Source organism: Mustela nigripes, chromosome 3 (genome assembly GCF_022355385.1).
Source record: "Mustela nigripes isolate SB6536 chromosome 3, MUSNIG.SB6536, whole genome shotgun sequence".
NCBI classification, from domain to species: domain Eukaryota; kingdom Metazoa; phylum Chordata; class Mammalia; order Carnivora; family Mustelidae; genus Mustela; species Mustela nigripes.
In genome coordinates, this window is record NC_081559.1 from 195,211,034 (window position 1) to 195,234,615 (window position 23,582).

The 23,582-nt window shown below is 64.2% G+C and overlaps 1 protein-coding gene across 1 annotated transcript; it reads right to left on the reverse strand.

The window, feature by feature from the left end:
* Positions 1-962: 962 nt before the first annotated feature.
* GPR20 (G protein-coupled receptor 20) lies at positions 963-14,981 on the reverse strand. The gene is made up of 2 exons (XM_059392969.1): positions 14,841-14,981; positions 963-4,614 (listed from the first exon to the last, which is right to left on the reverse strand). Exon 2 carries the CDS (start codon positions 4,586-4,588, stop codon positions 3,515-3,517), a length of 1,074 nt encoding a protein of 357 aa, XP_059248952.1. The 5' UTR covers positions 4,589-4,614; positions 14,841-14,981; the 3' UTR covers positions 963-3,514.
* Positions 14,982-23,582: the final 8,601 nt, after the last annotated feature.

Below are 23,582 nucleotides of genomic sequence, written 5' to 3' on the forward strand. Positions count from 1 at the left end.
CCCCAGGGTACGTCCCCCTTGCCCCAGACTCAGCGCAATGACCCACAGCTTCCCTGGCTCCTGCCGCGGTCAGGGGCTGGGGGTGGCCTTGACCCTGGGACCAGGCAGGTCCGGGTGGGCAGTGCTCTTCCTGGGTGTCACTGGGTGGCCTTGCATGAATTAGGAGCACAGACCCCATGGGGAGGCTGCCTCGGCTGGCGGAACAACCTCACCTCCTCGGCACCTGCCTCCTGGGCCCCTGGAGGAGACGCACGTTGAGCCTCCCGGGGGAAGGGAGGGGGTGTGAGGAGGCCCGGGGCAGTGCAGGGTTGGATCCGGCTGTCAGGGGGGACATCCATCTCCCACAGGGCCTTCCATGCCTGCCCCAGGCACCGGAGGCCCCCAGGAAGCTGGGGCGGGCGCCGCAGTGACATTTTCTGCTATTAATGGAGCTTAATCTAAACAGGCCCTAATATTTACCTCCGGCCGCCTCCGGCCTCAGAGCGCGCCAGACAGCAGAGCGATGGGCGGCATCTAGCCACGCCCCTTCCCACCCGGGGCTGCCCAGGAGGAGCAGAGGACCAGAGGATCCAGGCTGCCTTGAGAGGCAGGAACCAGGGGTCCGGAGGCCAGGCCATCCAGGACGCCCGAGCCTCCCTTCCCCCGTCTGTAGATCAGGGATGACAGTCCCCACCTTCCAGGCTTCTGGGCAGGTTCAGAGGACAGGACACCTCAAGAGTGGTTTCCGTGGGGCTCCAGGTCCCTAACCGCCCCCACCTCCCACCCCCTAGGGACGGTGCAAGCACACACCCACCACCACAGCCTGTCCCTGGCGGTGAATGTGCTCCTGCTGGCGCAGAGCCCCCCAAACTCTCAGACCTCAAAGGGTCTGAGACTCCATGGGGGGCATGTCTGGGGCAGGTGATGCCTGCGCATGCTCACTGAGTGGAGGGCAGGGAGGGAAGGAACAGATTTAATTCAGGACGAGGACTTCTTGTGAGGAGATCGTTTACATCAGATATAAATACACACACCATGTCACGTCACTTGGGCTTTCCGAAAATCAGGGAAGGGAGGCCGGGGAGAGGGGTCCAGAGACCTCACACCCTGGCCCCTGTGGGAACAAGGACAGTCCGGGTCGGCCTCGGGGGCCCCGGGGGCTCAGTCCCTACAAGGAGGTCAGAGTAGGAGGGAGCCAGACATCAGGAGGTGGGATCAAGCCTTCGAGAGAGCTGTGGTGGGGGGGGTTCCTCAGCCCTTTCTCCGCCAGCTGCAGGCCAAGGAGGGGAGAGAGAGCAGGGGAGATGGGGAAGCTGAGGCCCACCTAGAGAGAGCTCTGTGGGGGCCGTCAGGCTGAGTTCTCGGAAGAGCGGGGTCAGCCTCCGGTTCCCGTCCCAGCTGCAAAAGACTGGTGGCTACCTGTCCAGCTTGAGTGGTGGCAGGTTCCCACAGAGCCCTGGGGGCCCCTGAGAAACCCAGCTTGGATGATGGGATTTCAGGCCTGAGGACAAGGGGAGGGGGCTCGGACACCTCCCTGGATGCCGGATCCCAGGGCTGCCCACGGCTCTTCCGTCTGTACGCGGCGGGGACTAACGAGACAACAGCTGTGAAGCAAAGGGAAGAGACCCGGGTCCCGGTCACCATTTCCCAGATCCGTGCTGGCTCACCTGCTTTACAGACCCCCCTCCTAGAGGAAGGGATTGTCCCAGGAGAACCACGACTCCTCCACCTCCAAACACGGCCCTGCCCTCGGCTCAGCCACTCCCTCTTGAGTGTGAATGAGAATGAGCACCCGGGAGAGAGCCCACAGGTGGTGCTCAGTGACCCTCCCCTCCACCCCTCCACCGCATGCCTGCCCTGGTGCGATGTGGGGCTGTGGACAAACAGAGCTCCGTGGGGGCTTCCTTGCCTGAAACCCCACCAGTAGTGCTGGTCCTTGGCTTGGCATCCCTCTTGCCACAGGCTCATAGGTCCCTGCTCTGCCCCATGTGGCTCTGGGTCCCTGGGGAGCCATAGCCCTGCTCTGAGCAAGGTCGGGGAGAGGCTCCCATACTATGCCTGGAACCTGTCCTGCAGGGGCGGGCAAAGACAGAGCTGACCTTGGAGGACCTGGTGCTCTCTCCGACCCTGGCTGGGCCTTTCCCTCTTTGAGACTCAGTTTTCTCATCTGTAGCATGGGGCTTAAATGGCCTTCCTGCCTCCCAGGCCTCCCTCCAGGGCCCTGAACTTGGAGGATGGAGGCCTCTGGCGGGAGCCACTGAGCACATAGGACTCTCCTTTGCAAGGCTGGACAGATCCGAGGCTGGATTCCATCTCACCCTGCTTCAGTGGCTGTGGCCGAGTGCCAGCATGGGGCCTGACTCAGGCCCAGGGCTCCTCTCCCCCAGGAGGCCCTACCCTGCAGCAGTCTACAAAGGGCTCAGAGAGCTTGGCTGCTCCATAGAAGGTTTGTGGAGGCAATCCTGGAGTGCAGCTTAGAGGAGGCGCCGGAAACCCAAGCCAGAAAAAACGCTACCTCCCCAGGACAGGCAGGGGAGAAACGGCGAGCCAGGCAGGAGCTGGCCAGTGGTCCTTGCCCCTGAAGGAGAGTAAAGGCTCTGGATGTGGGCTGCTGGGAGCCTCGGGCTGGGAGGCCTCCGCGCTGCTCTAGGTCTTTGCTCTTGGTTTTCTCATCCATAGGATGGGGCCACAAGCCCTGCCGCCCTCCTGAGGCAGCAGGCAGTGTCTTCTGAGGTCATTCCTGGAGTGGGGGCTTTGGGCTTTGGGTGGACTGGAGTTGCCTCCAAGGGCTGGCGCAGGGGTGTGGCAGGACATGGGATGGGGTTTTGACTCTGATGTGGCCGTGGCCCAGCCGTGGCCCCTGTACGTGCTGCCTCCCCCCTCCCACCCCAGAGGGGCAGGACCCAGGCCCTCTTCTGTGGGCTGTGGGGGGGGCAGGCCTCAGCCCAGATGTCACAGCCCTTCCAGCGAAGCTCCCCAGGGCCGTCATGCTGTCTTGCCGTGCGGTTCACGGAGGCCCTGGGCGGTGGACTTCCAGAGACTTGGATGCCTCCCGTCTGCTCACGGGACACTCGTGTGCCCCGACTTTCCCTTTCCGTGCTTGTTCTCTCTGTGGGGGGCAGGCATGCGGAGGAGGGGACGAGAGCAGTGGGAGCAGAACCTCTTTGGGATTCCTAGTGCCTGTTTCTGAGGAGTCCCTTGTAGGGTGAGGACGGGCCAGGAGAGAAGCAGCTCTGGGGTGCGCCTCTGCGTTTTCACCCGACATGGTCTGTGCCCCCGGGACAGTAAGCCGTCGGCGTCTGGACTACCACATCCCCTGCGGAACCCGAGGCAGACATTGCTAACCGACTTCGGAGCTGTGTGGCCTCAGATCCCTTCCGCAGGCAGTGTGCGGGGCAGCCATCACCAATCAATCCAGGGCAATGCAGTCGGCCCTCCCACCCACACCCCCAGGCAGAGCCGAGGTCTCCGTTGGCCTGGACCTAGTCTGCCCCACCTGGTCCTGACCTCTGGGGCCCTGGCAGGGTCCCGCCAACTAAGCGTCAGGCCCGTTGGTCAGGTCCTGGGTGAAGATGCTGGGGCCGGCGCTGAGGATGTGATGGTGGCCCGAGCCGCGGGAGCTCTTGTGCGCGCTGACCATGTTGCCGCTGTTGGGCTCGTACCCGGCTCCGTGGCGGCGGCAGAGGCCTCGGACGGTGGCCTGGAAGCCGCTGGTGACGAAGCAGTAGACGATGGGGTCCAGGCAGCTGTTGAGGCTGCTGAGGGTCACGGCCACGTGGTAGGCCACGAGGCTGGCGCGGGGCGGCCCGTCCGGCCACAGCGCCACGGCCACCTGGCGGGCGTGGAAGGGCGTGAAGCAGACGAGGAAGATGACGAGCACCGTGAGCAGGAGCTGCATGGCCCGCACGCGGCGCTGGCGGCCCTGGCGCAGGAGGCCCGGCCGCGACAGGGCGCACACGATGCGGCCGGTGAACACGCTGATGACCAGCAGCGGCAGCAGGAACTCCAGCACGGTCAGCGCCAGCACGCGGCAGCAAGGCCGCCCCCCGGCCGTCACGCCCAGCACCGACAAGGTCACGGCGCCGGCGGCCAGCCACACGCAGGCGCACACGGCCCTGGCGCAGGCCAGCTGGCGGCAGCGGCGGGAGCCGTCGGGCTGCACGATGGCCAGGTAGCGGTCCACGCAGATGCAGGTGAGGAAGAGGATGGAGCAGTGCATGTTGAGGAAGTAGCCGACGACGTGCGGGAAGGCGCATCGCAGGCAGCCGCGTGTGCCGTAGAAGACGGCGAAGCGCGTGGGCAGGGACAGGCCCACCAGCAGGTCGGTCACCACCAGGTTGATGGTGTAGATGACCGACGGCGTCTTGGCCTGGGTGCGGCAGCAGAAGACGTACAGCGCCAGCCCGTTGAGCACCAGCCCCGCCAGGAAGATGAGGCCGTGCACTGCCATCAGCGCCAGCCACAGGCCCGGGAAGGCGGCGTGCAGCTCCTCGTCCAGCCGGGCGAACACGTGGAACAGGGGCTTCTCCGGCACGCTGCCGTTGGCCTCCGCCACCGTGGCGTTGGGGGCCGCCGGGGCCCAGGAGCCCACGGGAGACGCGGAGGGCATGGTGGCGGCCGGCACACACGGGGGTCCTGCAAGGAAGGAGGCCGGTTAGCCCTGGGTGGTGGGAGCCGTGACTGGAGCCTGGTGCTGCCGGGCTTTGCCTGCTCGCCGAGGTCCCCAGCATTCCCGTCTGGCCCTGAGACGCCTGCCCTCTCCATCCCATGGGGCCCCGCACTTGCCGGGGAGGAGCTCTGGCCCAATGTTGCTCCTTGACGCCGCGGGAAGGAAAAACCCTTGCTGTACAGGACTGTCCCAGGACCAAGAGGGAAGACAAAGGCTGTGGCGCAGGTCAGCTGTGAATCCAAGAGTGGGAGGCTTGCGCCCGGGCTCCAGGCCTGGTTCCTCCCTTCCTCACTGTGCGGCCTTAGGCCAGTCACTTAACCTCTCTGTGTTTCCCCTCCTGACCCATATGGCGGGGGCTGTGGAGCTGCTAGCATTAACTGAGCACATAGTTGGTGCTGGATAAACCACAGGGTTAGTTGCTGCCCGATAAACCACGGTTCTGCTCCAAAGAGCCCGGCCCGTGATGCCCAGGACGGCCCCGCCTGGCTGCCCCACACCGGCGGGCCAGACCCTGCCCTCCTGCCCGCCCATCTGTTCTCGGCTCTTCTAAGGCCGGGGGTGGGCCAATGCCCGCGGGCTAGGGTCCTCACAAGAAACCTCGCCCAAGGGCCATCATCTCCCCCTGCCTCCGCCCGACCTCCTGGGGCTCCCCGCGCTGGGAGGTGGGCACTCTCGTTGCCTGGGAGGTTCGAGGATCCTGCAGGGTGCGGGCTGGGGCCTGCGCCTGGAGCCGGGTCCCAGCAGCCGCTGCGGGGCGGGTGTGAGTTAAATAAACGCTGCGCTCCGGCGGGTAAGGGGCCGCGCACTCTGTTTATGTTCCTGCTGTGTTTAACGGACTGAGATTTATCTCTGTTTATGCGTGAAGGGTTAACAGGCCCCCACCCCCATTCCTGCCGCGCTGATGCTCCAAATAAGGGCATTTCTGGCTTTTTCTGGAGAAAGGAGAGGGCTTTGGGGACAAGCTGGGGGGAAGGGTGGGTACGTGGGACATCCCAGCCGCACAGTGCGCCCCAGTGCGCCCTCCCCGCCCTGCAAGGGGAAAGGAAGACACTGCGTGCCCCCTTGGCCCCCACCACGGCCCATGGACGTGGGGCGTCTGCTGCGAGCACGTGGGACACTGCCCACTCCCCATGGCTGCCTCTCTGGCCCCAGGCCATGGGCTCACTCCGGCAGCTTCTACTCTGTGGACGGGGGGTCCTGAGTTCTGTCTGCTGGGGGCTGGGCACCAAACGTCCAGCCTGGCGGAGGGGAGGCACGGCAGCGGCGTCCTTGCTGGCTAAGGGTCACGCTCCAGTCTGGCCTGGAGGGAGGCCCGGGCAGGGCAGTAGGCCGCCTCTCTCCTTGCGCCCAGAGAGGTCTGCACGTGCCTGAGGTCACTAGCTTTGCCTCTGCCTCTGGGACCGTGGCCCTGGGCATCTGCTGACCCCCAAGGCTGCTGGGAGGAGTCAGAGGCTGCCTAGGCCCATGGCCATAGCCACCACATGCAGGCCTAGGTCTCAGCTTTCTAGTCCTTTCCGGCTGGGCTGCCCTCTGTCTGGTACCCCAGCCCCAAAGACGCAGGGTCGATTCGTTTGTCGAATGCTAAGTCAGGCCGGCGGGGAGCACAGGGACATCTAGGGCAGCGAGAGACGTCCTGGGGCCATGGGCAAGAGTGAGGGGAGGCTGTGAGGCTGGGGCACGGGGCTGGGAACCTGGATTCCCAGGCGGTGGGGGACCCCTGAATGGCCCCAAGGAGGAGAGGGGTGCCTCCCTGCCTGTGTCCCTACAGTGAAAACAAATGAGCCGTGGCGCGGCGTGGAGGACGGCAGGGATCTGGCTCTGGGGACGTGGCCAACAGTCGTTTTGGTTCCCTTCCACGCGCTTGTTGGTTTTCCAGTGTGTCTGCACTAGGTTCGCGTCCGTGTCACAGGGAGACAAATAATAAACAGTACAGAACACTTCCTCTGGGAGATAGTCCCAGGATGATGCCCTTCCAGGAAACTCCCCAGGGCCGGCCTCACATGCGGGCCGGCTGCAGGCTCGAGGTGCCGGAGGGTCCAGGCCAGGGATGGGGGCCCGGGGGCCTCTGCAGCTGGGGGACGGGCAGGGCGCTCAGGACGCCCCCGAGGCCGGCCAGGTGAGGAGAGACGGCGATGTCTGCGGAGCACACCGCGCTTCCCCGCTCCAAGACTCTGAACCCTGATCCCAAACAAGGCTGAGCCCTGACGTCAGCCACACCGGATCCCAGGAACCTCGATCCTGCCGCGCACTGAGCCCTGACTCAGACCTCACTCTGAGCGCTGACCCTGGTCACAGCCTGGTCCCTCATCCCGGACTCTCGGCAGGTCTCATCTGCCCCCTGCTCCTCTGTGAGTCTGGCTGTCTCCGTTCCTCTAACAACCTACCCCTGCACACCACACCCCGCGGCTCACTTCTCACAGTGGCTAAGTGCGGGCATTCTCACTTGATGACCCCTTTCCAGGGCATCTGTTCATTTGGCTTTGAACAATGAGGAACTCAGTGGTGGGCCTCCAGGCCCAGGGCTTGGCCTGTGGAGCCTTCTTGGTCTGCGGCCTGCTGATGGCCTCCTGAACCTGCCCACATAGCACCCGGCCCGCCCCTCTCTGGCCCGGGGAGGAGCTGGGTTGGGAGCTTCTGGGCGGAGGCGCCCCCTCTCTCCTCCTTCCCCATGGCCTCAGGAAGGACTTCTGTCCTCCGGGCCTCAGTTTCCCCCTTGGTCTTCACTGCCTCTGCTCATGCCGCTCCTTGACCGTCCACTGGGACGGCTTCCCCTGGGAACCTCTGAAACTGCTTGGGTCAAGGCCGTGACCCTCAGCAGGGTGTTCTTCCCAGCGACCCAATCCCAGCACCCAGTGCTCCTGTCCCCTGGCTGCGCGGCTCCCCGAGGACCCTCCTGCCAGCTCCGCTCTCCCACTGTGCACGCTCAGGCCCCCACCCCTCCTGCCGGCCAGGGCTAGGCCTATGCACGATGCTTCCATCTAAGATGGGACTCAGGGCCGGGTGGGGTGTCACCGCCAGCGATGGCTGGAGTGCTGGGGTCGTGGGAGCATTGGCCCAGGGACATTGGCCAACAGAGGTTGGTCCCCACTCACCAGCAGCCGCTCTGGGCTGTTGAGGAACCTCTCTGAGCCTCTGTCTCCCTGCCTGCCTCCCTCTCACATAAGGGCAGAGCCTGCCTCTCCCCCATTTCTAGCGGATTCATGGTGTGGGTGTGGCGAGGAGCTGGGTGCTGGGTCCCTGTCCTGGCCTCTGGGCGTCCTGCACTCACACTCCAAGAAGCCGAAGCTCTGGGAGGGACAGGCCAGGACTGGGACCTGGGGCTGCCTCAGGGTGGTCCTGAGGGGGGACGGGGACACCCAGGCAAGCGGCGCCCTCCGCCCGTAGGCGCCCGGCACCCACTCCCCACGCGCCTCGCTCTCTGCTTGGCCTCTAAATATAGCCTGGAATGAGGGGAAAGGAGAGAAGGTTCTGCTCCTCTGTGGGGACAGTCTGGCCCCAGGCACGCCTGCCCAGGCTGAGGGGGAGGCACAGACCTGGCCTTCAGACTGGCCCCGGGCGGAGAGTGAGCAGAGGAGGCCCAGGACCCTGGTTTCAGGCCGGCTCTGCCAAGCCCTCACCCTGGGCACCTCGGCCTGATGGGGGAGGCGGGGCTCTGTCCTGAGAGCGTCTGAGGGGGTGGCCCAGCCCTGTCCCCTCCCCTTCCTGGCAGGGTGTCCTGGGCCTGGCTGAGGTGGATTGGACCTCATAGCTGGGGCCAGCTGGCGGGAGCCCTGTGGGCAGAGGCCATGCCCTCATAGTGCCTGGCGTGGGGCCGGGCCCAGGGCCTAGAAGCGGTTGGACTTAGGACCTGGGCACTGCCTGCTTCCCCAGCCCGCTTAGCCTGCCCACATTCAGGGACTTTTCCAGGCAGAACCGAGATGCAGGCTGCTCTCGGGGGGCTCAGGGTCAACCGGGAAGACACACAGCAGGGGGGGGGGGGGGGCTGGAGCATAGCTCATCCTGAACCACTTAGAACACCCTGGAACAGCCCTCAGTGTCCTCGCCTGTAAGGTGGGCAAAGTTAGAAGTCACCTCTGGCTGCCCCGAGGCATGCTGGAAGGTGGCACAGGATGCGCCCTGAAGGGATTTGGTGGGTAGGAGCGGGGAGACGGGCCCAGTGCGCACACAGGTGAGGGTTAGGGAAAGGGGGCGCCTTGGGAGAAGGGTGGTGGGAGGTGGCAGAGGCGCTCTGCGCAGCCCTCGGCCCCCAGGACTGAGTCCTGGTCCTGGGTGGGAGTGAGCCACTGGTGTGCCGCTGTCCTGGAGGGGCAGCTGGAGGGCCGGGGCACTTATCCCCAGCCCCTGGAGGGCCTCACTCTGCCTGCCTCCTGACTTCCTTCCCTCTTCCTCTTCCTGCCTGTCTCAGAGACAGTGAGGGGTCTCAGAAGGAGGGGCAGGGGTCCATCCATCCTGCCCAGGCCCTCCCAGGCCCCTTGCTGGACTCAGTCTTGCCGTCTATCCGTGGGCACCTCCAGCTCTGAAATGCTGCGAGGCTTGGACATGTCTGCGCCTTCTGGAACGTCTTTACCACCTGGCAGCACCACCAGGCAGGGCGGAGGAGTGATGGTCATATCCCGGGGGTGGGGGTGAGGCTTGGGCTGAGACCCAGGCCCAGGGTTTCCTGGGGTCAGAGGCGGCTACTGCACAGCCTGGACAGGCTGGCTCAGCCTCTCTTGACCATTTGCGGGAAAAAAAATCCTTCAGTGGCTTGGTCCTGTTCCATTCCCTGGCCTTGTTCTTGGGCTCCGGCAGCCCTGAGCCCCAGACTACCCCCAGTGATGAGTGAGTTGCCCCAGGCTATAGTGATTGGTCAGCCATGGCCAGCCCTGGGGACTTCAAAGGACACTGGGGCTGTGAGGTCAAGCTGCTGCTGGCTGCTGGGGAAGCAGGACCAAGTACAGAGACCAAGTCCTGAGGACGTGGCTCAAGCGCCTGGATCCATCCCTGCCTGAAGCTGGTGTCCTGGGACTTGTCAGTTAAATGAAGCAATTACCTCCATCTTTGGCTTATGTTAATTTGAGCTGAGTTTCCGGCCCTTGTGACTAAAATGACCCTATATACACTCTTATTCACATGCTGTCTCCCTTCCCTTTGGATGCCTTCTCCTTCAGAGAGCCCTCCCTGGTAGATTTGTGGCCTCTTTTGGGTTCTCATAACACTGTGGCTCTGTCATTGTCTGGCCACTTGTCTGGTGTCCCCACTAGTCTGTGAATTTCAACAAAAGAGAGGAGCATAAATCACATTCAGTGCATGTCGAGTGAGTGAGCGAATTCATGAAAGCTTAGCTTGCTCTCCTCTGAGGTTGGGGAGATCACCCCAGGTGAGGCTGCTGCCTTGTGAAGCTGCTCCAAAAATAAAGGAAGTCGTTCTATTTTACAGCCCAAATTGGCTCCCCTGAGCCCAGCCCATAGACCCCAGAGTCTCCACTTGGCATGTCTTTGGCGTGGCCTGCTCTCTCTTGCCCCCTGCCCTTGGGGGGCCCTTGTGGTGGGGAGCAAGTGGAAAGGGACAGGAGGACTCCTCCTATTATTGGGAGGGGGGCTAATCCACATTTTTAAATGAGGGCACAGGACACAGAGACGGGGAGCTTCAGCAGCTAAACTGGGGTCACCCCGCTGGGCCTTGGGGCTTGTCCTTGGCTGGGCTGATTCTGACCTGCTTTCACATACAGAGAGCACTTGCTGGGCGTTTGGGTTTCGTTCACCTCCACACAGCAGACTGGGAAGCCAGGTGTCCACCTGCCAGGTGAGAACCTGAGGTCTTGGTGGTGGGGGGGCGGCGAGCCCCATACTTAGCAGGGACAGAGTCCAATTTAGACCCAGGGCCTGATGCCCCCACCCAGCAGCCCCCCATTCATCCATGGTTCTCCTATAGATCTGAGACCTGTGGGGTGTCTTGGGTGGAGAAGATAGATCCCCAGCTGAATGCTGGCAGGGTGATTGGGAGGCAAAGGAAGGTGGGATCAGGGAAGGCTTCCTGGAAGAGGCAGTGGACTCTGCAGGTGTGGAAGCCTGCTCGAACAGCCTAGGAGGCTGAGGCCAGGAGCCACCCTCACAGGGCCTTGAACACGGTGCAAAATGCCTGGCCTGGATCCAGCCTGCTGGGAGGCAGGCTCCTGGCCAGAGGTGACCTCCCAGGCTTCCCTCCCGGTCTCTTGCTCCGCTTACGGCCTCAGCTGGCCTTGGAGGAGGGCTTGGACCCAGAGTGCCTGGTGCAGGTGTGTCCGGGGGGCGGGGGCAGGTGGGGGTGCACGGTGAGGGCGGTGTTTCCTCCCGGCCCCTCCAGGTGGGGACACGCAGAGCCCTGCACATCACAGGCCTTCCAGAGCTTCGCGGAGACCTTCCAGGGAGGCATGTGGGTAAAGGGTGATGCCCGTGGTAGGGGCCGTCCCTGTGAGGGACCCGAGGCCCTGCCTAGGCTGGGGGGGACCTCTCTCCAGACTCACTGCACCTCAGCTGTCTGGGGACACTCCGCGCGCCCTCCCGCCCCGAGCTCTGGCCCAAGCTCTTCCTCCACCAGACTCTTCCTCGCTCCCTTCCTCCCCAACATTCTGCTCACCTTCTTGAGGACTTTCTGGCCTCCCTTCCCCAGGAAACACTCCCGGGGGAGCCTCGGAGGGCGGGGCTGGTGGGGGAGGGGCTGGGGGAGCCTCGGAGGGCGGGGCTGGTGGGGGAGGGGCTGGGGGCAGGACTCCAGCCTGTGCCTCCTGCTGCCACCGGGACACAGGAAGGGTTGACAGCCCCTCTAGGAAGCCTACTCTGTTACCCTGTGGGGTCCAGCCGGTCCCTTGTCATCCCCACCCTGCTCCTGGTCCCAGAGCAGGGAATGAGCATCTTTGCACAGGTCATTTGACTCTGTCCTTTCCAACAAGCGATGGGAGGTTGCTGCTGCCAGCTTGCTGGGCGTTCCCTACAACGTCAGGAGCTGGTACCTGCCCACGGGCCCTGAGAGGGGGCCCCCTCTTTGGCAGGGGTGGGCACATCCCAACATCGTGGCTTTTCTCAAAACCGCACCCCCTCCCTGCACGTGCCCTCGCAGCTGTCCAGCTGCCCGGTGGACGCCAGTCCTGCAGCCTGTCTGCCTTTGTCCTGCTACGTAGGGTCCCCAGCAGACGGGGAGCCTGGCGTCCACCCTGGGCCAACAGGCAGCAGCATGGAGTCTGGTCTGTGCCAGAGGCCAAGAGGGGCTGCCCGGTCTGTCCCTGACAAGGAGCACAGAGCATCTGCTGTGGGCCGGGCACCTGTAGGACCCTCGAAATCCACAGGGTGCTTTGCAGATGAGGAAGCAGGAGCCCAGAGAGGAGAGCCACATGCCTGGGCCGCACAGCATGAAGTTGGTGGAACTGGGACTCAAACCCGGGTCTAGCGCCCTTGGCCTGGGCTGGGGGGGGACAAGGGCGGGTGGGCTGGCATCTCGGGACCTGGGGTTTGTGCACAAGGGCATGGCCAGAGCGGAGAGTACCTGTGCGTGTCCCCAGGCTGCTGCTGGGTGACTGCCCCCCCCTTCCACGGCCCAGATAGCCATTATTGGGGAACCATCTTCCTGTTTATTTTCATGATTATTCTTGGTTTCACGGCATCCACTTTAGAACGTCGCCTGCTGTTTTTGGCTGGTCTGAGCCTCTCTGCTCATTCCATCCAGGGACTGCTGGGTCCCTACCGAGGTCCCCAAGAGGGGCGAGACTGTTCCTGGGTCACCTAGCAGGTCCTAGGTGGTGCCACCCAGAATCTGGGTTCCTATCCCCGTCCGGCTCTCTTCCCCCCGGCTCAGGCACAGGGGACGCGGGAGGGTGTGGGCTGAGTGCGGTGCAGAGGGGCCCCTGAGCTGCATGGGCTTGACCCTGCCCACAGACCGCCCTCTGCACCCTCAGCCTGGAGGACGTGCAGGTTTCTCCGGGAGGGCGGCTGCGGGCATGGCTGGCCCACAGGCGGCTGTGCAGGGGCTCACAGCAGGGGAACCCGCCCCCCGGCTTCTCTCGGGGCAAGCTGTCTGCAGATCCATCCCCGGCCCTGTCACCTGCTGAAGGCCCCGTGCACCCTAGTGTCCGGCCCACACAGTCCTCCCTCAGCCCCTGGGCACCCCTCCACGAGGGAGAGCTGTGATCCCACAATCCACAGTTGTCTTCGAGACGACCCCTCCCTGATCCCTGCTGATTCCTTCCAAGATGCCCCTGTTCTGTGCATCTGGCCCGGTTTTGCCCGTGAGGACACTGAGGTACAGGACAGTTAAGTGGTGTGTCTGGGTCCCTCAGCAGGGGCTGGAGGACCCAAGACTTGAGCTTTGCCCCATGGCACCCCTGCCAGTCCCGTGCCCTGGAGAGCTGACTGCGCCCATGGTGCAGACCTGGAACCGGAAGCCAGCAGCTTGGCCTGGGACGCATAGCCCGGAGTCGGGGTCAGAGGCGTGGTTAGTACCCGGTGCTTCTGAGGCATGAGACCTGACCCTGAACCCCCAGTGGTGCAGGTACAGGGGGCACAGAGGTTCCCGGGCAGGTCTGGCCCCGCCCCCTCCCCCCAGTTCACAGCTGCGGCAAGGCTGGGGGAGTCCCCAGAGCAGGAGGGGCCTCCCTGGGGCCTCTGGAGGAACAGGTGTTTGAGACAGGAGGAGGGTGGGGGCTTCTGTGCTCAGGACCCTTGAGAAGCCTGCGGGCAGGCCTGGCTGAGGGACAGCTGTGGCTTCACTTGCTGTGGGGGCCACTCCCCTGGGTGGGGCAGGGTCTGCGGAGGGAGCTCTTCAGACCCCAGTGCACCTCCTCAGAGAAGCCCTCCCAGATTGCCCAGCTCTCGGCACTACCTTCTCTTCACTGGCTTTGTTTTCTGCTGCTCACCCACCCCCTGGCAGCTGGGTAGTTATCTGTTTCCCTACTGGACTTGCAGTCCGTGAGCACCGCAGCTGAACGACCAGATGAGTGATTTTTAGAGTCCACTCTGGCCCCTCTGGGCCTTAGTTTTGTCATCTGTGAAGTGGGCACGTTGAGACCCACAGCCTGGCCGTCGGGTCCCCCGGGAAGAAATGAGACCAGAGTGCAGGTGCTCGGAGAACTCCAGTCCTCCTCCCCACACAGACCAGGGCTCTAGAAGCAGCAGCAGCCCCTCCCCCGCAACCCTACTTTTGCCAAGGCTCAGAGAGGGGCAGTGACTTGCCCATGGCCACACCGTGGGGAAGCTACCCGAGGGGAAGAGGTGGCATTCGGGGCAGCCCTCTGTCTGGGAGTGACCAATCCTGGCAGGAGAGTATGAGGTCCTGCAGGCAGGTCCGGGCCCCGGCCGCGGGGCTGTGAGCCGCCACCACCATCCTACCGTGCCTCCATCCCCAGTCTTGCCCGAAGTTGCACAGCTGCTCCTTGTCTGTCCCGCCAGGCACCCTGGCCACCGGCCAGTTCCCAACCCGCCCGCCCCCCTCGGGACCCTGTTCCTACTGCCCTTCTCCCAGGGTGCTCACCGCCAGCCGGAGCCGGGCGGGGGCAGTGCCAGCTCCGAGGTTCATGCTGGGGCCTGGGAGGGCCAGTTGCCTTGGCCTCAGTTTCCCCCTGGCTGAAAGAGTGGGCAAAGAGCCAGGGCTGGAGCATAGAGCCTCAGCTGTGGGGTGGCACGGTCAGGAGCCTATCCACACGAGTCCCTCAACCCCTGACCCTGCCCCTGCCTGGGGGACAGTGGTGGCCAAGGTCCCAAAGGCGGTCAAGGTGGTCAAGCACCCAATCCCTTCCTTATCCTGGCCTCTGGGGCCACCCTACTGCCTCGATGGGTGGGAAAACAGAGACAGAGCTTTGGGCACCCTGCAGATGGCCAGGGAGAGTGCTAATGAATGAATGAAAGCCAGGGAAGGGGGTGGGAGCAGCACAGGTGGGGCTCCGGTCAGGAAGGATGCTCCCACAAGCCCCTGCACGCCCGCCCTTCCCCTCTCTGCCTAGCCGGGCCAGCTGCGACCACCCGCCCCCTTGCCCTCAGGGTCTCAGTTTTCCCATCTGTACAATGGCTCCCTGCAGGGTGGGACCTCAAAGCCCTTTCCGGCTCTGATCTCTCCCCTCCCTCGGTCTGGGAGCGCTTTCTTGGTCCCTCAGCCCCTGTGCTGTGCGCCTGGCTGGGGAGTGAGGATACTCCCGCACTGTCCAGCTCTGGGAGGCGGGGGACAGCCCTTGGGGGACTCACCGTACCTTCGCCTAGTCCGGTGGCTTGAGACAGAGCCGGCACAGCCTAAGCCTGGAAGACCTCTCGGGGCAGCTCTGTGGGCCACTCAGTCCGGCAGCCCGACCCGCCTTCCTGGGGCCTGACGTCAGGCCCGCGCTGGGGCTCCTTTTGGGCAAAGGCGGAGGGGTGGGGGCGGGGTGGGGGCGGGCTCCTTCCCGGGCTGGCCAGCCCCCTGGAGGAGCCTGATTCCTGGGCCCTGGGGGAGGGAGCCTAGAGGCAGCTGAGTCTGCGGCTCATTCCTGGCCAGACAGAGGAGGAAACTGAGGCACAGAGGGGTGGGGCCAAAGCTACACCACCTAGGTCGGGGGTGGGGGTGAGGGGCGGTGAAGAGAGGGGGGGGGAGGGTGGCCCAGGCCCTGGCTTTCTACCCACCGTGTCATGTCTGGGGGAGGCTGCAGGGCCCCTGAGAGCATGGCTGTGGGAGGCGGGAACAGCACACGGGGACCCAGTCTTTTGCCAGAGGGACCGATGCCCGCGGTGGTTCTTTGGGTCCCCAGCTATGACTGGGTTTTCTGTGTTTTGCCTGTCCTGAGCCCGGGTGTGTGTGTGTGCCCGTGACTTAGGGCCTGAGTACTTGGGATCTGGGCCTCCGCTGGTGCCTCCTCATGCGTGTCCCTGGGGCACACGCATGCCTGAGTTTGTCTGCAGGCTCAGCACCAGCCCAGGGCCCATCCTGTGAGTACTGGCCGCTCTGTGGGGACGCATGGGGTTGGTGTCCTGGGAGAGATCTGGATGTGCCCGGGGCCGGGGGAAAGGGCCGGGGGTCGTAAATCTTAGTAACCGGCCTGATGGGGGTGGTGGGGCTGGGAGGGACACCCCTCCCCAGACAGACAGCCTGCCTGGGTGGTGGCTCGTGGGCAGCCTGGGCTGGGCAGCCTGGGCCAGTCGGGCTTTTGCCAGGCTGAAGGTTGGCCGAGGGTGGCTGCCGTGGGGGCGGGGCAGGGAGGGCTCAGGGTCAGGACTCCTCTGCCCTCTCTGGGCTCCTGTCCCTGCGTGGCTCCTCACTCCCGCGATGGAATCACCCGGCGCCCTCCACCCAGCACTACTGAGCTGGCCCGTGCTGGGCACTGGGAACAGGGACGTTGCCCGAGACGAGGCCCCTGGCCCCCAAGAGCTCAGTCTGGGGAGGGACAACCAACAACCAACAGCCGGCTGGGGAGGGGCAGCGCAGAAGGTGGGCATCGGCAGCCGGCTGGGGGAGGGAGGGCAGGGGGAGGGAGCCATCTGGTCTGTGGGCGCTGCCCATCGTCTCCCGGGAGTGGTGAAGGGGGAGGGAACTGAGCCCTTCCGCAGGGGGTTTTAGCTGCCCTGTGGGAATAGGCTGGACTCTGAGGGCAGTGGGAGCCATGGAAGATTCTGGGGGCAGGGTGGTCCCTGGAGCAGCTTCCCGGCTAATACAGGTCCGAGCCCACAGGTTACCATTGATTGTCTCCTCCGAATACTGCGCTGTCTGTCTCAGAAGGGGAAACAGAGACCCAGGAACGGGAAGGTGTCTCTGGCCCACTGCGGCCCCAGGCCGGCGCTGGCTCCCGGCTGGCAACGCAGGGCACCCAGGATCTGGCGGAAGGAGTGACGACTCAGTGTTGTTTCCCTGCGGGGCAGCCTGGAGGCGGCCAGGATGTGGGCGGGGGCCCAAGGGCTGAGCCGGGGAGGCTCAGAGTTTATGAGCTGGAGACGGCCGCTGAGTCACGGGCCGCCCGGGCCGCCCGGCACACACAGGCTGGTTCCCAAAGAAATCTTGGGGAGATCCTCTAGGACAAAACAAAGGCTGGCCGACTGCCTAGGGAGCAGGGCGACAGCATGGGGCGGCTTCCAGAGCCCCTCACCCTAGGGAGGCTCCTCTCTGGAGGACCCAGGGGTCTTGGGGTGGTGGGGGAAGGCGCTGGAGCCCACGAGGCTCAGGGTGACCCTCCCCGAGCCCGCAGCACTAATGATTTCACCCTGTCACCTCCACAGGCTGGGTCAGGCCGGGCTGTCTGTGGCTAGGTCAGGGTGGGGCTGCCCCTCCTGGGGGGGAGCCCTCACTCTTGCCGTGGGAGCCATGGAGTTCTCGAGCTCTGTCCCCAGTCCCCAGGACTCACAGTGACGCTCGCGATGCACAGCGTGTCCTGTCACTGCTGGAGTCTGACCTTCTGAGGGATTCAGCCACAAAGAGCCACCAAGCCGCTGAGTGGACAGGGGACACTTGGTGACAGCCAGGCAGGTCCTGTCACTTGCTTGGTGCCTGCGGCTCCAGACCTCATTCATCCTTCCGAGTGGTCCTTGTCTTGGTGCCACTCGACAGTGTAAGCAGAGCTGGGGCTCTGGCCGCGTGGCCTGCAGCCTGCCAGGGTCGGGGACGCAGGTCGGCTCCAGGGAGGACGCTAACTGCTAGCAGCCGTACGGGGCGATCCCCGGGGATCACCTGGAGAAGACGGGTGATGGCAGGGGCTGGGAGAGAGGCCTCTCAGGGCCCTCCGAAGGGTCCCACGGCCACATGTCCCTTCTGTGCTCTGGAGCCCCAGGCAGATGCTAGTCCTCCACGGGGAGGGCAGGGTGGCTGGGGTCTTTCTCTTTGTTGGGAAAAGGCGACCCCCAGTGTCCGAGGAGGGTGTGTTGGGAGATTAAGAATGGGAAGCCCTTGGGCAGCCGTGGGCTCAAGCCCGGCTGGACCATTCTCTTACGCTCTCTGGCCCTAGGTATCTCCCCAGAAAGTGGGGACAACGGGGCCTGCAGGCCAGGTCCCCTTTGTTTCAGGAAGGGCCTCGCCCTGCTGTGCCCCAGGGAGGCTCATCCCCAGCAGGTGCAGGGAAACAGGCCGGGGATGGAGACTCACCGAAAGCCCACAGCTTTAGCCCACAGAGTGGAAGAGCCAGAGACACAAGGCCCTCTGGAGGGGAGTGAGGCTCAGGTGGGCAGTTCTCGAAGAGGGTGAGGACGGGGTGGGCTGGGGGACGTTCTGGAAAGGAGGGACCTAGTTCAGGCTGCACAGCTAGAACTCGGCCGCAACCCGCCTCCTGGAGAGGTGTCTGGGCACTTAACAAGGACCGGTGCATAATTATCATGGGGCTGCACCCCGAAGCCCTAGACCCGTCCCAGGGTGACTACTGGGACCACCACCCCTGGTCCCCCCCCCCCAGCTCCTTGGACCACTCTCTGGGCCCCATCCGTCATCCACGAGCCCCTTGGACCTCATCTTGTCCCACTTCTCCTTTTTACAGGGGGAGAAATTGAAGTCTAGAGAGGGATAGAGACCCATGCAAAGCCACACAGCGAACGGGTCACTGCAGATGCAGGGGGCGGGTATGGGCTTGGGCTTCCAGTGGCCCTCAGACTCTTGGGCCCTCAGGCCACCCAAGAGACCAGGCCAGGGTTGTTCAACCTCCCATTAAGCCCGGTGTCTGGGACCATGAGAACAGCCTTCTTCATGAGTTCAGTGAGACTGTGGCCCTGGTTCTCGGTGGGACACAGGGTGGGTGTGTGGTGCCGGCAGGACTCCTGAGGCCCTGCGGAACAAAGGGAAGGATCCCTTGAGGAACTGCAAGGAAGTACAGAGGTGCTGGGCTCATCTGTGAGAAGGCTGAGGTGGAGCCCCGGGTCTCAGAGGGGTGGGTGCAATCCAGGAGGACTTGGTGGGGGAGTCACCCAGCCCCTACTGGGCACATACACGGCAGCCTGCCCTGCTCCAGCCCCCTTGCATGCACGGACACGCATGTGTGACACACAGACGTGCACGCACGCCCTGTCTAGCCTTTTGGTTAACGACCAGTCCCCTTGGGAGCGCGTGCCGGCCCGCCCGGGCACCCAGCCCGACCCTGGTCTTGGGTGGAGGAGAAGAAGAGATGTCTCGGGCGGCATCGAGTCTGTCCTGGGCCCGACCTCCCGACCCAGCCTGCCCGAGGGGCAGGAGCTCCTCGTTGGCCCCGCAGTCCCTCCCAGGATTCACCCCGGGCTCTGCCGGACTTGAGGACGAAGTTGGCCTTACCTTGTAGGCGAGCGAACCAAGGGCAGGAGTGGGCTCTGCTTCCCAAGCTCAGATGCAGCTGCAGCCCCCTCTGAGCCTCCCCATAGTCTGGACAGGTGCTCCTCCTCCCCCCGCCCAGGACCTACCCCCTTACCTGTCACCAGCCCTGGGCCACAGAGCCCATCCAGGACCCGCTGGGAGAATGGCCGGTGCCCCCCGGGGCAGGGAGGACAATGGAGCTAGGATGCGGGCTGGGGGGCCACTCCGGTCCCTCTACACCGCCTCCCCGGCGCTCTCCCGGTGCTCCCGAGGACTCGGGATGGGGACTGGGAGGTCTGGTGCTGGTTGCACCGCCTTGAGGGCCTCTATACCCTGGGGACAAGGAGGAGGCAGAGCCTTTCCGTGTGTCTGGGGCAGGGGCTGTTGGATGATGCGGGCTCCAGGGAGAGGTGGAAAGAGGCCTGAGCCCCTGGGCCTTCCCCACAGCCTCCTGAGCTCTGGGCACGCGGTGGGAGGTTCTGGAAGGCGGCGCTGCTAGGCAGCACGGTGGCAGTCGTGACCCAGCTCCGTGGCCCCCCCGCTGGGCATGACCTGCGGTCTGGAAACAGTGGTCCAGGGGTCGGTCGCTCAGCAGCGGACCCATTTATGGAGCGGTCGTCAGGTGCCGGGCGCATGCTGTCCCAAAGCATTTCCGGTGTCCACCAAACAGCCCTCGGTGGGGAGCACCCTTGTCCTATCCTGGCTGGCCAGAGAGGAACCGTGAAGTCCCCTGCCCAGGGTGACAAGCTAGGAGGGGATGGGGCTGGGTAGGGCTGGCAGAGCCTTCGCTCAGAAGCTTTGGGAGCCCACCCCAGGCCCGGGAAAGAAGGCACTACCCCAGCGCAGACAGTGCTAGGTCTGAGGGGGCTTGTAGATAGATCCACGCCCCTTTCCTCGGGCAGCTGGATTCCCCAGGTTCTGGAGGCCCAGGGCCAGGATTCCCATTCCCCCGGGGCCGGGCAGGGCTGTGGCTCGCTCAGCAGAGCCACACTGGTCAGCCCAGGCCAGGAGCCGGCCGTGGCCCCCGCAGGGCCTCAGGACCTGCTTTCTATTCCAGCTCTTCCTGGCCTCTGGACGGCCCCGTGGGACCGGAACTGCCGCGTCTGTGTATGTCTGCGTGGTCAGCCGGTCTCTGTGGGGCGGCCCTGGGCGTTCAGGCTCTATGGACCCGAGCTGCCTCGCTGGTGCAGCTGTGGGAGCAGGAACCGCGAGGGGGTGGTGTCCGTGCAGGGGCGCTGCAGCTGCCGTGGTTCTCAGACAGCCCTGTCCACCTTCCCCCCTGGAAGGTAGTGAGCTCCCCATCACTGTAAGTGGCCGGAACAGAGCCCGGATGGTCACGGCCCAGAGCTGCCGCATGGACATCGGCCCTGGGGGGCAGGAGGACTCGTGAACTCTGAGGTGTGGGACACGGAGTCCCCAGGCTCTCAATGTCACTGGTTCTAAGATTCTGTGACTCCAAACTTCTAAGTTGTCATCACTTCTAAGAGCCTCGGGTTACCAGCTCCACTGGCACCTGCAGACAGAAAGTCAGACCCTGGGCCATTTCCTCACCCCCTGGCGAGGCCGAGTCCCTTCTGACCTCCACACTTTGACCCCAACTCTTCTCCACTTGAGAATGCTTTCCCACTTCTTTCTAGATCCAAGTCCACCCACAAGGCCTCGTCCTCCCCGAGCTCCGCCTACCTCCTTCTCTCGGCCAGTGTCCCGAGGGCACTACGGGCCTGCCTCACTTGCCCAGTCGGGTTCTTTTTTTTTTTTTTTTTTAAAGATTTTATTTATTTATTTGACAGAGAGAGATCACAAGCAGACGGAGAGGCAGGCAGAGAGGGAGATAGAGGGAAGCAGGCTCCCTGCTGAGCCCGATGTGGGACTCGATCCCAGGACCCCGAGATCATGACCTGAGCCGAAGGCAGTGGCTTAACCCACTGAGCCACCCAGGCGCCCAACCCCAGTCGGGTTCTAACTGATTGTTCAACTCCTCCCAGGCAGGGCCCGGATTTTACTTGTTTCTCCCTCCGCGACGCTCAGCACTTGTGCGGGTCTACAGGAGGAGCTCAATAGATCCAGCTGGGCACTCGTTTAGAAGATGTGGGAAGAAGGGCGGGGCTTCAGGCTACCAGGGCCCCATCGCAGGCACCGGGCTCCTCTTGCTTTTACAGAATTCCCCAGAAAGCTCCCTGGGAGATATATACCTCTCTTATGAGCGGGAAGTTCTTCCTAGTATCTAGCCACATCCTCTCCTGCTGCAGCTTTGTCTTCTCTCTCTGTTGCTCTCCTGGCCTCCCTTCTGAAGGGCCAGGCAGCCCCCTCTTGGTGGTTGAAGGGCACAGAGCAGGTGGGACGTCCAGTCATCCAGCCGGCGGAACAAAGTCTCAGAGAGGGCAGGGACCACCCAGCTCGCGGGAGGCGGAGCCAGGATCTGAACCAGGCACTGGGGACGCGTGAGTCCCCATGTCTCTGCATAAAGCCCCTCCTGCAGCTGATGAGGCATGGGGAGGGGGGGGAGGTGACAGGAGCCTGGGCGGACCCCTGTCCGGTCCACTCTGCCCACTGCCCTGAGGGGCGGGCAGCTGGTGGGAATGGGCAGCGATGCTATTTCTGTTGGCCAGGACGGTGGCTTTCCAGAAAACTGGTGCCAGTTCTCTGGGTTGGCGGGCGTGGAGTGTCAGGGAGCGGGCGGGCACTGCCCAGCGGGGCAGCCTGGGCTGAGGTGCAGGCCGGATCCCCGCCCCCGCCCTGGGATGCTGAAGTCCACGCTCCTCTGAGATGGGAGAGGGAGCGGGTGGTCTGACAGGAAGCCTTCCCTCACATCCGCGGCCTGGAGCCAGGCTGATGCTCTTTGGAATCTCTAGGATGACTTCTCGCGTTGGGATGGTCAATGTGTTTGACGGGGGAGTGCGGAGTGGGGTGGGGGGACCGCTCAGCCCCGTGGGGATGTTTGACAGTATTTATTGTCTTTGAAAAATCAACCAGAAATGCACGAGCCCCGAGAGGTTCACGGAAGCGGCTGTGGGTCTGGCTGTGTCCTGCATTTTATAGAGAAGTGAGCTGCATTTGGGGGGGGGGGGTCCGTGCTGGGGGTGGGGATGCCTGCTCCCCACAGGGCCAGGATCTGCAGCCTTGCTGATGGGGTGCAGGGTGGGGTCATTCACTACTAAGGAAGTACCGGCCCCCCCCCAAATCATCCTGTTCTGTTGGCCTGTTGCCCCAGAGACCTCCTGGGGAGGTTGGCCATCGGCCCCTGCCAGGCGTCACCCTCTGTCAATGGTAGGGACAGGCCCTCTCCACACCCTGGCCCCAGGTCACTTACCCACAAGAGACTGTGCACTCTCCCCTGTGGCCCCTCCAGGGCCCTGGTCAGGTCCTCAAAAGCTTTGGTAAGAGGGCGCCAGGGCCAGACTCAGTGTTCAAGACCCGAACTCAGGTCCCAGTTTGGCACTGGACCTGCCGTGGCAGCGAGGGGCAGCTAGGGGCACGGCTTCCTGCCCCGGGACCTCAGCTTGCTCTCCTGGCGTAGGGAATGATGTCCCTCAGCCCTGCCAAACTCGAGGGTCCCCGTGTGTGGGGGGTCAGGTGTGGGGCAGGGGCAGGGCTCCGTGTGTGACTCGGGTCAAGGCTCAGTGATGACCAAGGCCTGTGTGACCAGGATGGGACTCAATGTGTGATCAGGGTTTAGCATGTAGCCAGGATCAAGGCTCAGTGTGTGACTAGGGCTTATTCTCGGGGGGGAGTCAGCGGTCAGGGCCCCCAGTCTGGGCACGTATCACCTGCGCATCTGACCCGGGCGCCTCTTTAGAGAGGATCTCACGCATCACAACAGGCCCCGTGACCTCCGTGCCTTGCCCTGCCTCTGCCCCAGGGAGGCTTCTCTTTCTGTGGGGAACAGGGAGGTGCCAGACGTCCTACCTGAGGCCCTTCCCAAGCTGTCCTCTTTCTTCCCATGATGCTGCTGGCATCTGGGACCGGCCGGAGGCCAGAGGCTAGGCCCGGAAGGTGTTCAGGGGGGGCAGGAGGGCTGGACAGGGTTGAAGCCTGAGGCCGAGTGAGAGACAGGGTGGGGCCAAGTCCTGTTTGCAGGCTGTCGGGAGGGCTGTCCCTGGTCACGGTGCCTTTTCAGGGCCAGCAAACTGGTTCCCTTCCACACCTGACCAACTGGGGCCAGTCCGTGAGACAACAAGGGTGAGGCTGCCGGTGAGGACTGGGGCTCCGGCCCCCCCGTCCGCTCTCTGGAAACGAGCCTCGCATCCTGTCGCTGCCCTCCGTCCCCTTCCCTGGGCCCAGGAGCCTTGGATCTGGCTGGGAGATCGGTCAGCGGATGTGTGGACACCGGTGGGCGTGGTGGTGATGGGGACAGCGGGCCCGGCGATCGGGAGGGCGGGTCCGGCACAGCTCCCTCGGCTGGCCCCTGTGAGCTCCACCGTGCCGGGACCGCTAACGAGGAGGAACTCTTGTGCTGCCCATGGGGGGTGGGGGGGGGGGGGGGGAGCCCAGAGGGTGCCTGGAAGGAGCGTGGGGGAGTGACGGTCACTCCCAGCAGGGCTGGGCCCTGGCCTGATTCAGGAATAGCCCTTCTGTGCTGACTTAGGAGGCCCCGGAAGACAGGCCCTTGGAGACCCCACACCAGGACTAGGGTACTGCAACGGACCCCCACCCCATCCCCCAGGGGCAGCGGCCCTACAGCCCCCAAGTTCAGACATCAGAGTGTTTTGTCCAAAGGGACCGCCAT

Excerpts from the sequence above, each read along its gene's own strand:
- GPR20 (XM_059392969.1), bottom strand. The coding sequence starts at position 4,588 with ATGCCCTCCGCGTCTCCCGTGGGCTCCTGGGCCCCGGCGGCCCCCAAC.